The sequence below is a fragment of the Mercenaria mercenaria genome, unplaced genomic scaffold (genome assembly GCF_021730395.1).
Source record: "Mercenaria mercenaria strain notata unplaced genomic scaffold, MADL_Memer_1 contig_4578, whole genome shotgun sequence".
Classification (NCBI taxonomy): Eukaryota; Metazoa; Mollusca; class Bivalvia; order Venerida; family Veneridae; genus Mercenaria; species Mercenaria mercenaria.
In genome coordinates this window covers 34,738-51,848 of record NW_026462818.1, presented here as the reverse complement: position 1 = coordinate 51,848, position 17,111 = coordinate 34,738, and the positions used below count along the sequence as shown (strand labels likewise).

Here is a 17,111-nt window from a genome sequence, read left to right as displayed (position 1 = left end):
TTTGAACTAGATATATGGATAAGCACATTTTCTCGTAATGGGGTTCATTTCTGCCAAGTAATAATTTCAGTTTTTAATAAAATACAAAATTATGGATCTTTGAGCCATGGGTCTTGAAGTTGCACATAACATTCCGTCTATTTATGCGGAGCATGTGTGCAAAGTAATATTGTAATCCTTCAATGGATGACTAATCCCGCAATGGACGACATAGTAATTGACTGGGGATAAAAACCGAGAAAAAAAAACAACACGAAAATAACATAGTTACGTTTGACATCAGAGTGTGACTTTGACCTCTGAGTTACTCAAAATGCGGACCTTTAACGGATTACAAAAGTTATGGTCCGGACACGAAATTTTGACCATTGACCTCAAAGTGTAACATTGACCTTTAAGCTAGGCGTCTGGGTGTTGCGCATAATATGTCGTCTGTTTATTGGGAATGCTTGTGCCAAACATTTTCCCTATGTTTTTCAGTTGTATCCGTATACGTGTAATAGAGATATAGGATATGCTGCATTATATTTTGATTCCAGTCATCAAAAGAAGACCTTAACAAAATCAAAGTTAGATTTAATTTGACACTCAATGATTATTTGGATTCTGATAATCTATTCTTGACTGAGATACTTTAACACGTATAAACGCACCTGTATCTTTCAGTGCTTCTTTGAATTCTTCCAGATCTATAGACGATGACAACGATATTTTCTTTCCAGTTGAGCTTTTTGGTGGACGTACATCTGAATATTTACTTTCAAATGTTTCACCTACAAATATGGAAACTCTTCAATAAATAGCATAATAGGTTACGTTTACGTAAGAAATATATTATAAGTGGCAGCAATTCTATATAGAATCGAAATGGCTAATACGTGTATGAACACTAACTTAGGGTTACGGTACCGTAATCCTAGCCTCCGATTCTTGGATAACGGAAGTTCCGTATTTCTAGACAACCCTATGGGGATAGGCTGGAATTACGGAAGTATTTAATAGGCATCAAATATATGTTAAGACATGCATAAATGATGTTGTAAACTTACTTATTTTACTTAAAATAGTGAGTTTTCGTGCCTGTCGTATTATTTCGTGCTATCGAGCCGCCATTTTGGGTTAGTAAAAGAAGAAGAAAGAAAAAAGAAAAAAAACCCAGAGAATAACGATTAAAAATGAAAGAAAAAATGCAAAACCATGACTATGAAATAATAACTTACTCTAAACAAAAAACAAAATTACAACAATATTTCCAAAAAAAAAAAAAGAAAAAGAAAGAAACACACACACACACACACACACACACACACACACACAAAATACGATTATTTACTTTTTATGGAAATTGAAAAGAAAAAGAAATGAGCGCCTCCTCGTGATGTGGCCCGGATGTAGGTGGACAATTATGTTAACATTGAAACATTACTATTTTCATTAAGAAGATTTAAACTTTTAGCATTTATAACCATCATCAACAACGCATAAATAATTGTCCACCTATATTTTACTAACCAAAATGGCGGATCGATAACACGAAATAATATGGCATGGCAGACATGAAAAATCGCTATCTTAAGTGAAACAAGTAATTTTACAACATCATTTATGCATGTCTTAACATGTCCTAACATATATATTTGATTCCTCTTAAATATATCCGTAATCCTAGCCTATTCTCATAGGGTTGTCTAGGAATACGGAACTTCTGTAATCCTAGAATCGGAGGCTAGGATTACGGTACCGTAACCCTAGCCACTGCCTTCATGAAAATTACTTTCAAAACAAATAAACAAAGAAGAAGCAATTTAATTGTCCTAAATAATTGTACTTGAATTAAAATTATTCTTTTTCTTATTATGTCCCCAGTTGGTTTTTTGCCGAAGTGTCGTTCGTTCTTCATCACAATTGTTTGTTATTAAGTACACTTCACAGTCATTAAGGATGATCTAAATATTGTTTTCAAAATTACGTCTAGGCTTTAGATATCCGGAGGACAAACAATTTTGTAATTTGCGTTGTTTGAAATGCTTGATACAATAATTCTACGGAATTTCTTTTTAGTAGAGAATATTTAAGAAATAATAAGTTCCCAAACGTGGTTTATCGTAGAATAACCCGAGTTTTGAGTTCTAATGCGTAAGAATATGACGAAGGCCGTAGGCCTGAGAGATATATTGTTTCGCATAAGAACGAAAAACTCGGGTTATTCTACGATAAATCACACTTGGGAACTTATTATTTCGATTCTAACACGACATACCAGTATCAACAATGTTAGAAGAAATGGTAACTACTTTTTACGACCGTGCTACGCACCTGGATCGGATGACGTCATTGCACGCGAGTGGTTTATGGCAGAATAACCCGAGATAGATTTTGCTCTATGTATGAAGGTTATTTCCTGGTCGTGTTAGAATAAATTATATTTTCTAATCCGTGATCAACAAGATTATCATGTGATTACATGTAATAGTAGATTAGATATACCGTAAAAGTAATGATTTATCTTAAATATAAAAGAAATTAACTCTTGAATGAAGTATTGACAAGTAATACAATGTCCCCTACTGGAAGATTACTACAAATATCTCAACTGCAGTATAACTATATGTCAATGCTGCATATACAGTAGTGGGCGACATAAACAAAATGTTATAATCCGCAGTGTTTGGATCAAAATAAGCAGACAAGAAATCTATAGTTCTTACTTGCTTGTGACAGCTATAGACATTAGAAGTATTCTAAAAATACTTTTCCTTTAAGCGGATGAGATAATAAAAGGAGAAATATATCATAAGAGTGGGAAGTAATTCTAAAGAAAACAAGAGCTGTCTCCATAGAATGACACATGCCCCCGATGGCACTTTGAATGAATAGTTATGGCCGATGTTAGAGTTTAGGACCTTTGACCTACGGACCTGGGTCTTGCGCGGGACACGTGGTCTTACTGTGCCACACATCCATGCGTAGTTATTTTAAAATCCATGCATGAATGACAAAGATATGGACCGGACACGCCCATCATTGCACTATCATGAAATATGACCTTTAACGTCTAAGTGTGACCTTGACTTTTGAGCTACGGACCTGGGTCTTGCGCGCAACACGTCGTCTTACTGTGGTACACATTCATGCCCAATAATTTTAAAATCCATGCATGTATGACAAAGATATGGACCGGACACGCCCATCAATGCACTATCATGAAATATGACATTTAACGTCTAAGTGTGACCTTGACCTTTGAGCTACGGACCTTGGTCTTGTGTGCGACACGTCGTCTTACTGTGGTACACATTCATGCCCAATAATTTTAAAATCCATGCATGAATGACAAAGATATGGACCGGACACGCCCATCAATGCACTATCATGAAATATGACCTTTAACGTCTAAGTGTGACCTTGACCTTTGAGCTACAGACCTGGGTCTTGCGCGCAACACGTCGTCTTACTGTGGTACACATTGATGCCAAGTTATTTGAAAATCCATCCATGGATGACAAAGATATGGACCGGACACGAATGCATTATCATGAAAAATGACATTTAACGTCTAAGTGTGACCTTGACCTTTGAGCTACGGACCTTGGTCTTGCGCGCGACACGTCGCCTTACTGTGTTACACATTCATGCCAAGTTATTTGAAAATCCATCCATGGATGACAAAGATATGGACCGGACACGAAAATTGCGGACAGACCGACAGACCGACGGTTCAAAAACTATATGCCTCCCTTCGGGGGCATAAAATTCCAGCATTTACTTCATTGGGTCCAGTTGACACATGAGCTTGCTATATTGAATATTTATACGAAATTAATTTAACATACACGCACGGAGATGTAAAAGCTGCAGACAGAAGAATAGCGTAGCCTTTAACTATTTCACATACTTAACCGGAAAATAACAATATTGATTTCTCTACCTTCAAATGTTACTTTGACGATTGAGCAAGTGATCTTGATGTTTGGAGGATAAATCATTCCATTATAGGGAACATTCGTGTCATGTAATTTCCAAATCATACCCGATACCCTTCCATTCCACAGCACAAAAACCTATTTATCATTTCAAATATGACCCCACTTTTAGTTACACTGACCTTGTTTCTGATCCGAGTGACCTCAAACACATTCCAAACCTTTTGTTTGATAAAAACTATCTAAAAACCAAGTAAACTGACAATAAGTGTAATAAACGATAAGACTTAAGATATTTAGTGGAAACCATTCTTCTGTTTTTGGTAACAGTGACCCAATAAACAATGTATCATTCGAAGCTAATTGGTCAGAAAAGATTGCTGTATACAATGTGAGTGAAATTAGTCAGAGTAGCCAGAGTTCAGCCAGAGTTTAGCTAGGGTAGCCAGAGTTCAGCCAGAGTAGCTAGAGTCTGGCCAGCCAGAGTAGCCAGAGTTCAGCCAGAGAAGTCATAACTCTGGTTACTCTGGCTGGCAAGAGTAGCCAGATTTCAGTCAGAGTAGCCAGAGTTCAGCCAGAACTCTGGTTACTCTGGCTGGCTAGAGTAGCCAGAGTTCAGCAAGAGTAGCCAGAGTTCATCCAGTACCCAGAACTCTGGTTACTCTGGCTGGCCAGAGTAGCCAGAATTCAACCAGAGTAGGCAGAGTTTCTAGATTTTTAACATGTTCTGGCTACTCTGGTCAGCCAAAGTAGCCACAGTAACCCGAGTCACCAGGATATCATTTGCTCTGGTTACTCTGGCTGTTTCTAACATAGTAGCCAGAGTTCAGCCAGAATAGTCAGAGTTTTTAGGATTTTAACATGTTCTGGCTACTCTGGTCAGCCAGAGTAGACAGAGTAACCAGGTCCCGTGTTCGCAAAATATTTTCAGTCTTAGCTGAGTTTGATTATGAAACTTAATATGTCATTTCTATGTAAATAGCATATTTAAAACTGAATTTCAAGTTAATAACTATTTTCAAGTGGTTAATTAAAGTAGCTCTGGTTACTCTGGCTGGCCAGTTTCTAAGGTTTTAACATGTTCTGGCTACTGGTCAACCAGAGTAGCCAGAGTAGCCAGAGTAACCAGGTCCCGTGTTTACAAACCATTTTCAGTCTTAACTGAATTCGATCTTGAAACGTAATATGATGTTTCTTTCTAAATAGTATGTTTAAAACTGAATTTCAAATTAATAACTATTTTCAACTGGCTATTCATAGTAGCCATAGTAGCTAGAACTCTGGTTACTCTGGCTGGCCAGAGTAGGCAGAGTTCAGCCAGAGTAGGCAGAGTTCAGCCGGAGTAACAAGACTTTATTAGGATTTTAATATGTTCTGGCTACACATACCAAAGCAGCGTTACATCAATACTAGAAACTTAAATGACAGACACTAGAACAAAGAAGAATACATGCATCCCGAATAATGTTGTACAAATAACCATTAATCAAATCATTCAGTTCCAGTTTAAATACTGCATATGCCATGTTTTTGTGATTTTCCTACATATCTGCGATATGTCACATGTTTAATTGTTAAGCGCCCTTGAACGTATATTTTATATTAAATGGGCGCTCAACAAATCTGGATTAATAATAATAATAATAATGATGATGATGATGATGATGGTGATGATGATGATGATGATGATGATAATATAATAATGATAATAATCTCATTTACTAAGTTTTTTTTCTGCAATGGATGCAATATGGTGTTACAGTATTCTAATTGTGGACGAACGTATGTTTTTAGGCAGTTTCTTTAATGTTGTTGTTATTATATTGTACATATAAATCTGAGAGTGTTACTAGCTTTTGAAGATGTAATTTCAATATGTTTTTCCAAGTTAAGACATCACTAATAGTAATTCCAAGATATTTAGCATTTCCTGTAGTTTTTAGTTCTTGATTAAGTAATTTATATGGAAAGATGATATTTTTTCTCTTTTTATTTTGAGATTCCTATTACTTCGCATTTATCAGGATTGAATTCCATAGACCAATTACATTCCCATTCTTCTAATTTTTTCAGCTCATCTTGAACTTTGTAAGAGTCTATTTTAACGAGTCTATGTTGAGGTATATGATAATGTCATCAGCAAATAAGCGTATTCTACCTTTAACAGAGTCAGGAAGATCATTGATAAAACAAAGGAAGAGACAAGGACCCAACACTAAACCTTGAAGAATCCCCTGATAGAACTGGTAAAGAGTGTGAGCCTTCAACTACTACAGATTGAAAACGGGTATTAAGGAAAGATTGAATCCACGATAGAGAGATTCTGTAGACACAAAGTTTCACGATTTTATAGAGAAGGAGTTGATGATCGATCTTTAAGAAAGCTTTCGAGAAATCCATTACAATGAGACCTGTTTGTTTCCAGATTGGAGATTGTGAAAAGTTTCTTGTGTAAAGGATAATAGTTGAGCCTCACATCTATGTTTTGAACGAAAGCTGTATTGGAAAGGTGTGAGATGATTGTTGACTATTTTGGTTCTCTCAAGGTTGATTTTTTGTGTGTTTTATGTATCAAGTGATTCATAAAACGGACTTCTAACCAGAGTAACCAGAGTTTCTAGGGCTTTAACATGTTGCGAATTGACCTTTTTTGTACCCTCAGGTTTTTTTTGTGTTTCATGTATCAAGTGATCATCAAACGGAGTTCAAAGAATTTTGTCGTACTTATCAGTTAGCAGTCCTATAACTGTTTAATCCAAACACAGTCAGTTCGTTTCATACACGTACACAAGTAATACCGAGTTAATACAACATGGAATATTAATTGTCTGATGGCATAAGGTGACCACAATCAATTTTTGAATGGCATTTTGCGTTTTGAGTGGCATGTCACAGGTACCTACCTTTTTCCAATGGTTTAGATGAAATACCGTTATTAAGCCGCTTTAAGTGTATGTGTTCACATGCCAACATTTCATCAACTGCCATAACTTTGAAATGCAAATTTCAGGAATTGGTTGCTGTTAACAAGTATGAAAAATGTATTCTCCAATTTCTTTATATTATGTCTTCAAGTTAATTTATTTGGTACAAATTCATGGCAAACGCTGAAGTTAAATAAATATAAAACAAGAAGCCTTCAAATAAATATTCTTTATTTTTACACTCAAAGTTATATAGAATTCACTGCAATTGTTTATGGTATCAATATAAACAAGAGGACCCATATGGTCCTGAATATGGTCCTGAACCGCTTACCTGGACCTTGTGGGTTATGACAGTCATAGTAACAATTCACAATTTGTAATTGTTAACTCTAAATTCTGGGCATTCTGGAAATTTTAAGCCTATATTGTATAAGATTAGAAGTATATTGATAATCCACACAGAGAGACTAATATTGCCCTGGTGGTGGTGATTCAATCAAGTTTGAAAGAACTCCATTATAAATTTTGCTAATTTACATGCAAAATATTTCAGCTCTTACCCATGTGGCTCTGAAAAAGATTTTTGCTATTTAAGTATATCATGTTTTTTTTCTATATAAAACTTAAGTAGGAACCATTTTGACTCTGGGGCATCAAACTATCTTAACTCTTGTCTTTTGAGAAGATTTTAAAAGATTTTCCTGTAAGACTTTGCAAGCACATTAGCACAAGCGGGGGCAATTTTGACATCAGGGGACATGGTTTGCTCAATTTTAAGAGAGGCATTCACTAGGCCATGCTACTTACAAAATATATATAGTCTGGGCCTAAAGGAAAATAAAAATATTTTTATAGGATTTAATATATTACTCTATGTGAAACTTAAAGCCCCAAGGCAGATCCAATATGACACCGGAGTCCATGATCTGAACAATTTTGAAAGCGATGTACTTGCCAATGCTTCTTGCAAAATATCTAAGCTCTGGGTCTTGTGATACTTGAGAAGATTTTTAAGGTTTTACAATAAAAAATGGAATAAGTACTGAGTTCAGTCAAAGAGCCTGACTCAATCTGATAGACAAGACAAAAGTTGATCACAAATACTCACCTTGTCACACAGTGACACGAGCTAAAATAATTCAAGTATAGTGTATGAGGGTTATTCAATATACAATGGTAACTATTAAATATCATTTAATTTGACTTAGTCTTACCTATCAATTTTGTTCAGTAATGTAAATTGACTTTTCACCATTTTCACACTGTTATGTACGGCGTTCCGTTTGCACAATCGTGACATTTTATTGAATACTAAACCGCAATGCACGATGGTACGATGATACACTTGATACATATAAAACACTAACAAGAGGGTCATGATGACCCTGGATCGCTCACCTGAGTAATATGAGCTACATGTTTCAAATGTCAACCTGATGATTTTTATGAAGATTTCCCTATGTACAATCAAGTAACCCCTGGGCCTGGGTCAATTTGGGTCAAGATTTTAACAAATTTTGTAGAGGTCCACTAGGCAATGCTACACGCCAAACATCTAAGCTCTAGACCTTCCGGTTTATTTTGAAGAGTTCTCTATGTATAATAAAGTAACCCTATGGGGCGGGGTCAATTTGACCCCGGGGGTCATGATTTGAAAATTTTTTGTAGAAGTCTACTAGGCAATGCTACATGTCAAATATCTAAGATCTAGGCCTTCTGGTTTATTTTTAGAAAATGTTTGAAGATTTTCCTATGTAAAATCAAGTGACCCCTGGGGCGGGGCCAGTTTTACCTCGGGGTCATAATTTGAACAAATTTTGTACAGGTCCACTAGGCAATGTTACATATCAAATATCTAAGCTCTAGACCTTCTTTTTTGCAGAGGTCCACTAGGCAATGATACATGTCAAATATCTAAGCTCTAGGCCTCCTGGTTTATTTTAAGAAAACTTTGAAGATTTTTCTATGAACAATCAAGTAACCCCATGGGGCGGGATCAATTTGACCCCTGGGGTCATGCTTTTAACAAATTTTGTAGAGGTCCATTAGGCAATAATACATGTCAAATATCTAAGCTCTAAGCCTTCTGGTTTATTTTAAGAAAACTTTGAAGATTTTTCTATGTACAATCAAGTAACCCCATGGAGCGGGGTCAATTTGAGCTCTGAGGTCATAATTTGAACAAGTTTTGTAGAGGTCCACTAGGCAACGCTACATATCAAATATCTAAGCTCTAGACCTTCTGGTTTATTTTTAGAAAATATTTGAAGATTTTCCTATGTAAAATCAAGTGACACTTGGGCGGGGTCAATTTTGACCCCGGGGGTCATGATTGTAACAAATTTTGTAGAGGTCTACTAGGCAATGATACATGTCAAATATCTAAGTTCTAGGCCTTCTGGTTTATTTTTAGAATTTATTTGAAGATTTTCCTATGTAAAATCAAGTGACCCCTGGGGCAGGGTCAATTTTGACCCCGATGTTCATGATTTGAACAAATTTTGTAGAGGTCTATTAGACAATGCTACATGTCATATATCTTAGCTCTAGGCCTTCTGGTTTATTTTTTTAAAAAATTTGAAGTTTTTCCTATAGAAATCTATTTTAATCCCAGGGTCATTATTTGAACAATTTTAGTAGAGGTCCACTAGGCAATGCCACATGTCAAATATCTAAGCTCTAGGGCTTCTTGATTTTGAGAAGAAGATTTTTTTAAGATTTTATTATGTAAAATCAAGTGACCCCTGGGGCGTGGTCAATTTTGATTCCGGGGTCATGATTTGAACAAATTTGGTAGAGGTCTACTAGGCAATGCTTCACACCAAATATCTAAGCTCTAGGGCTTCTGCTTTTTGAGAAGAAGATTTCTAAAGTTTTTCCTTTCGGTTGCCATGGCAACCAGATTTCTGCATGGAATTCAATTCTTTGAATAATTTTTGTAGAGCTTTACCCAAGGAACATTCCTGTGAAGTTTGGATGAAATTGCCCTAGCGGTTTATGAGGAGATGTCGTTTAAAATAAAAGTTTACGGACGACGGACGGTGAGTGATCCTAATAGCTCACCCTGAGCTTTTGTCTCTGGTGAGCTAAAAAATCAAACCTGAGAGTACCAAAATGGTCATTTCGCAATAGGTATTACAGTATTTTCTCTGGCTATTCTAGCTAGCCAGGGTAGCTAGAACCAATGGATATCTCGGACATTCTGGCTGTTCTGGCTAGCCAAAGTAGCCAGAGCAATAAACATCTTGGTAACTCGGCTACTCTGGCCAGCCAGAGTCACCAGACTTCTGGCTACTCTGGCTGAACTCTGGCTATTCTGGCCAGCCAGAGTAACCAGAATTCAGGCTACTCTGGCTGAACTCTGGCTACACTGGCTAAACTCTGGCTGAACTCTGGCTGAACTCTGGCTACTCTGGCCAGCCATATTGACCATAGTTTTGGCTACTCTGGCTACTCTAAACAGCCACTTGAAAATAGTTATTAACTTGAAATTCAGTTTTAAATATTCTGGTCTCAAACCCACTATGTTGGTTTTCTCATGGCGCGACTCATGTCATTTCTATCCGCGCAGGCTGGTCAGGATCCGTGCTGTTCGCTAGCAGTTTCTCAAAGTCAAATACGCTTTAAAAGCGAACAGCATGGATCCTGACCAGACGCGCGGATGCGCAAGCTAGTCTGGGTCCATGCTGGTCGCAAAGCCACTATGTTTGTTTTCTCATGGCACGGCTCAATTATTAGATTTCATTATCAAATTCAGCTTAGACTGAAAAACTTTCGTGAACATGGGACCTGGTTACTCTGGCTACTCTGACTGACCAGAGTAGCAAAAACATGTTAAAATCCTAGAAACTCTGGCTACTCTGGCCAGGAAAAGTAACCGGAGCAAATGAAATCCTGGTGATTCGGGCTACTCCGGATACTCTGGCTGACCAGAATAGTCAGAACATGTTAAAATACTAGAAACTCTTGCTACTGTTGCTGAACTCTGGCTACTCTGGCCAACCAGAGTAACAAGAGTTCTGGCTACTCTGGCTACTCCAGATTAACTCTAAATAGCTACTTGAAAATAGTAATTAACTTGAAATTCAGTTTAAACATGCTATTTAGATAGAAATGACATATTAAGTTTCATAATAAAAGTCAGCTAAAACGGAAAATGTTTTGTGAACCAGGTTAGACTGGCTACTCTTAAAATCCTAGAAACTCTGGCTACTCTGGCCAGTCAGAATAACCAGAGCAGATAAAATCCAGGTGACTCGGACTAATCTGGATACTATGCTGACCAGAGTAGCCAGAACATTTTAACATCCTAGAAACTCTGGCTTTCCTTGCTGAACTCTGGCTACTCTGGCTGGCCAGAGTAACCAGAGTTCTGGCTACTCTAGCTGAACTGTGGCTACTATGGCCAGCCAGTTTGACTGAAATAAAATGTTGATTTCAACTTACATATATTTTGTTTACCTGTTATTTTGCTTATTCCAGCATTAGCATCATTAGCATTTTCAACTGCCGAACGAAGATAGACAAACAGACAAACGACGTTAGTTTGTACGTTTGAATCATTTAAATATATAAAAAAATAAAAGACATGAGTGACGTTAATAGTTTTCTTCAAAAATGATTGAAAATGAACATCTTCTTAAGAATTGCACCAGTACCTTGTAATTAGCATAAAATGATTAACTGCATGTTCAGTTGCCCGACCTTGCCATCGAGAAGACTCTCGACGAGTATGAATAATTTGGAATTTACTTACACTTGTCACTTTCATGAAAATTACTTTTAAAATACATTAGGACAGAAGTAATTTGAATGCCTTTAACAATTGTACTAGAATTACAATATCTTTTTTGTTTATATCTCCGGTAGGATGTTGCATTGAATTCTCTGTCCGTCCTTTCATCACAATTGTTCACTTCATTAATGATGACTTAAATAGTTTTTTTTTTTCTAATATTTACGTCTACAGTTTAGATATTCCGAGGACAGGCATTTTTTATGTGCACTGCTTGACAAAATCGTACGGCATTCCCTCCAGATGAGGATGAAGGAATGTAAAATCATATTTTCTGAGTAATAGTTAATTTTAGATATACAGAAATTATTTATTGAATGATGTATTGTCATGCAATACAAGTACCTAACTGGAGGACGACTACAGTTATCAAAACTGCCGTATAACTTAATGATCTACTATTATGTCAATGATCTATATACAGTAGTGTGCTACATATACAATTACATAAGGTTTGGATTGAAACAGACAGACATAAAATCTGCAATTTTTAATTGTTTGTGACATCTATAAATACAAAAAGTATCTTAAAATAATATTTTACTTTTAAATTAATGAGAAAAATATATATATACCTTGACATTTGAGCTAGGGATCTTGATGTTGAACACAATAAATTATTTCATTATGGGGAATCTCCATGCCGCGAATTAGTAAAATTCGTTTGATGGATGACAGAGTTATTGACCGGACAGGGTAAAATCATGACCTTTGACCTTGGCCCCTGAGCTAGGGTTCGGTCTGTGTATTGTGCATTACAAGTCGTCTCATTATGGGTAACATTTGTACCTAGTAACATTAAAAAATTAAAACCAATTGATGGATGACGGACTTACTGACCGGACAAGAAAACAAACCTATTGACCTTTGAACTATCTCCAAGTGTGACTTTGACCTTTCAGCTAAGGGATTAAATGTTGCCTCATTATGGGAAACATTTGTGCAAATAAATATTAAAATTAAAAATGATGTCTTTGACAGGACAGGGAATAAAGAACATACTAAATTTGGACTCTCAGTAAAGACCTTGACCTCTGAGTTAGGGATCTGAGTGTTGCACATTACAACTCATTTCATCATTATGGGGAATGTTTGTGTCAAGTTATATTTAGATTATTTGATGGAATGAATCACAGATTTGGACTGAGCAGGAAAACTTCTAGTGACATTTGACCACAAAGTGTGACTTTTATTTTTGAACTAGATGTATGGATAAGCACATTTTCTCATAACGGGGTTTTGCCAAGTAATAATTTCACTTTTTAATGAAATACAAAATTATGGATCTTTGAGCTAAGAGTCTTGGAGTTGCACATAGCATTCCGTCTATTTATGGGGAGCATGTGTGCATAGTAATATTGTAATCCCGCAATGGACGACATAGTTATTGACTGAAAAAAAAACCCCAAAAAAACCACGAAAATAACATAATTACGTTTGACATCAGAGTGTGACTTTGACCTTTGAGCTACTCAAAATGGGGAACATTTGGGCCATGTCATAATTAAAACCTTTAACGGATTACAAAAGTTATGGTCCGGACACGAAATAACTTCTTTTGGCTATTGACCTCAAAGTGTGACACTGACCTTTGAGCTAGGCGTCTGGGTGTTGCGCATAATATGTCGTCTGTTTATGGGGAATGCTTGTGCCAAACATTTCCTTATGTTTCTCAGTTATATCCGTATACGTGTAATAGAGAAATAGGATTTGCTGCATTATATTTTGATTCCAGTCATCAAAAGAAGACCTTAACAAAATCAAAGTTAGATTTAATTTGACACTCAATGATTATTTGGATTCTGATAATCTATTCTTGACTGAGATACTTTAACACGTATAAACGCACCTGTATCTTTCAGTGCTTCTTTGAATTCTTCCAGATCTATAGACGATGACAACGATATTTTCTTTCCATAATACTCAGAAAGCGTATCAGCTATTCTGTCCAGATAATGTGAAGCACCACCTTTTTGAAACATTTCCCAGAGATATACCAAGTCTTTTACAGATGAACATTCCATCGCCAGCTTTAAAGACTTCTTGGATTCATCATTAGAATGACTGTGACAATTTTCAGCCTCCCGTTCCTCCCTTTTGCGCTCTGTTGTAAAATTTGTATCAAATAAACATTATCTATTACCTTTTCAAAAGAAAGTCTAATTATATACTATTTTAGATTAAATCTGATTGACAGTAAAGATATTGCATTTATATAAGATGAAACATAGTTTTCTAAATAATTTCTACTCTTATAAATCACGTTTCTCCTTGTGTGTTTATTTAAGCCATCGAAACCTACTTAAATGCCGCACGATATAGCTCATACTTGAAATCAATTTTTGATAACAAATTTCAAAATGGCGAATTACTACAATCTTCTCAAAAATAAATATCTATAATATTAGCTTTAAATGATAGCGTAAAGGGAAGCTTTGGTATTGAAACCAAACATTTTCGGTATACAAACTAAATTAATCAGATCAATTAGACAAACAGAAAAATCATATCCTCGAATATAGTAGAAGACAAAATGAAGTATAAAGCTTAAACTATATGTATACTTTTATTATTTAAAGTTAATTAATTAAATGACTTTTGTGTCATTAAATATCTAAAATGAATTTGATACACGTAAACAAAAAATTCAAGTAACAAATGGTATCAAAATCGTGAATAAATGGTGAACAAATCGGGATTTGCCGATTTATTAACACCATTTGTTTACGATTCATTTAATGAATCGGAAGCAAATCGGGTTTTGCAGAGAAAGTCCCTCCCCAATTCATTGCAAATAACTGATTTGTTTACCATTCATTAGAAACAGATATTTTGTGCAGTACCATTTATTACCGATTGATTAAAAAGTAAAATTGTGACTTTTTGGGCGGGAAACATGAGTATATTGTCAGCCATCTTTAATGCATTTTGGCCGGATAACTGAAATACACAGCGACACTACATGAATCCTCTAAAATACTGGAATTTTAACTGTTATGGAGTAAGTGCAAGTGTTTGATTGTCTAATATAGTTGTAAAAGGACATGTTTAAGTGCATACATTAACTCTTTACACTATATTTGAAGCTGTTAAGTTTTTAGGAAATAATTACAAGATTGTCATTTGTTTTCATGACAACTTTAAAGAAAGTTTATAAATTAGATCTGATGCATATGTTCTAATATGTATCATATTTTTGAACTTTGCAATTGCTATACTGTAAATAGAATCTATATATTTCATGTTGTTCTTTCCTTACTAGAACATTTAGTTTGTCATTTTTATAGTTAATGCTATCCTTTCTAGAGAATAACAATTCGTCCTCAGACTTTTTGTACCCATGCTTTCGTCCCTTAAAAATAATGCTGAGTTATTAGTACGATTCATTACCGATTCATTACCACGATTTATTACCGATTTATTAGTGCCACTGATTTCCAAATTCCTTTCATTTCAACTTCAGCATACTTGATTTGTTACCGATTCATTATTTAGTTTAAAGTCCTGATTTGTTACCGATTTATTAAACGATTTGTTTACGATTTATTACCGATTCATTAGCTCATTTGCATACCATTTGAATCGTGATCAAATCGTGAACAAATCACCCGATTTGTTTACCATTTATTACACCGATTCATTCCAATCTTTTTTTTTGTTTGTGTACAGGCAGACTTTAATAATCTGACGAATACGTACCTAAATCGTCTAACGCATTTTTCAAGCATGCAGGTGTGATAGCAGAAGTAGCCGTTACTGGTACATCAACCTTGAAATGCGTCGACAATGTTTCTGCTAAAGCACTAAGCCAATGTTGATATTTCTGACTCGTTAGATACTGGAGCAAATCCAATAGTCCAGAGTATGTAAAGCATTCAAACATTAGAATGATGCACATCGTTTCTGAGCCTTTGAAATTGATCGTTGTGTTTTGTTTGATATCTTCGAGTAATTCCTCTACTTCTTTCTTGATATCTTCAAATCTTTCCCCAGACGTTTTATATGCTTCATTAAAGACGGAATTTAGTGTTCTCTCCATCAGAAGGATCCACTCTTCTGTTGGTCCACAGAGAGATAACTCCACATGCATACCAACTGAAATGCAAATTTTGAATATTAGTAATCTGTATTTTATAACTGTATTAATAAAGCTGCCGTACGTGTTAGACAACATATAATAAATTACCTTTGATTTTCTTCCTGTATGCTCCTTGATCCAGATTTTGCAGTTTCTCAATCAAAGTCTTTTCAAGATCTGAAAATGAAAAAGTATCATATTAATTTATTTTTTAAGGAGGGTGTATGGGGGGTAGGGAGGGATTTGGGGAGGTTATGCCGCATCGACAGAATTTAGATAATATGGCTTTGATGGTGGAGGAAGACCCAAGGTGCCCCTCCATGCATTATTCCATTAAGAGTAAATACTTGAGTAGAACCACAGGCCGATTGGATGGCTTCCTCACAGGAATAGTTCAAAGCCCCGAATGAGGCTTGAACCCTCATCGACGAGGGTGAGGCATATTAATGAATGTTTTGAATACTAATTTTGAAACATTTGTCGAGTCGTTTGTTTTGCAATTTTTATTTCCTGTACACTAAAATCATCGTTATCTGACTGCGAGGGGCGTTCAATATGTAATGTTACTCCGTATGTAGATCCGTAACCGCTGGTTATTTTTAGATGCGGTTTTCGGTACATTATAGAGCAATTTATTGAAAAGACAATGGTGTATAAATTATAAAAATCAGCAGGTTAAAAGTAAAAATATAATCATTTTAGTGAGTTGTACTCAGGTATACTGGAGCATAATTATAATTTAGGTTTGTAATGAGCATCCAGAGTCTCAGAAAAATAGAATAACTTGTAAAATCACAAAATTCTATCATTTTTCTACGAGGTACAGCAAATTGTGATGAGTTTGCGTTTGTTTTAAACTATTTATTGCATTTATAATTTTACAACACAACTAAAAATCTAAACTCGAGGTTGATTCCATCCGGAATGGGTGTTGAGAGCGATTAATCAAAGTTGTAAGAACTAGTTCCGCAATCGAGAATTAAGATACTAGTATCAACTTAGAATACAAGAATGTTTTAAGCGCCTGACAAAATTGCAGAGGCTTATTGTACTCACCTTATCATTTTTCGAATAAAAAAAATAGAACGCTCGATTTAAAACTGTTATAAACATTTTTATTTTAGTTTTCATATGTATTTGTGAAGATCATAATTTGTTTTATCTGTTTAAACTGAAAATTGAACTATAGTTCTAGTTATTGAATAGTAGACTCAAGAAATTGCATATATCAATCTCAATATTTTAGACATAAAATTGTCCAGTATACCAGAGTACAGTACACCTCATTCAGACGATTACATTCTTATTATGAATCTACCGATTTTTATAATTTATATAGCATTGTTTTGCCAATCAATTGCTCTATAATGTGCCGAAAACCGCACGTA

The 17,111-nt window shown here is 35.4% G+C and overlaps 1 protein-coding gene across 1 annotated transcript in view; it reads right to left on the bottom strand.

Annotated features, from left to right (window-relative positions):
• Window positions 1-588: 588 nt before the first annotated feature.
• Window positions 589-17,111, bottom strand: part of LOC123555909 (uncharacterized) — a 17,680-nt gene continuing 1,157 nt past the window's right edge. Inside the window, exons 2-5 of the mRNA XM_045346495.2 lie at window positions 15,832-15,900; window positions 15,345-15,740; window positions 13,495-13,749; window positions 589-773 (exon numbers count right to left, since the gene is read on the bottom strand). Of these exons, the coding sequence (XP_045202430.2) occupies window positions 589-773; window positions 13,495-13,749; window positions 15,345-15,740; window positions 15,832-15,900 (905 nt within the window). The remainder of the gene's footprint in view (window positions 774-13,494; window positions 13,750-15,344; window positions 15,741-15,831; window positions 15,901-17,111) is intronic.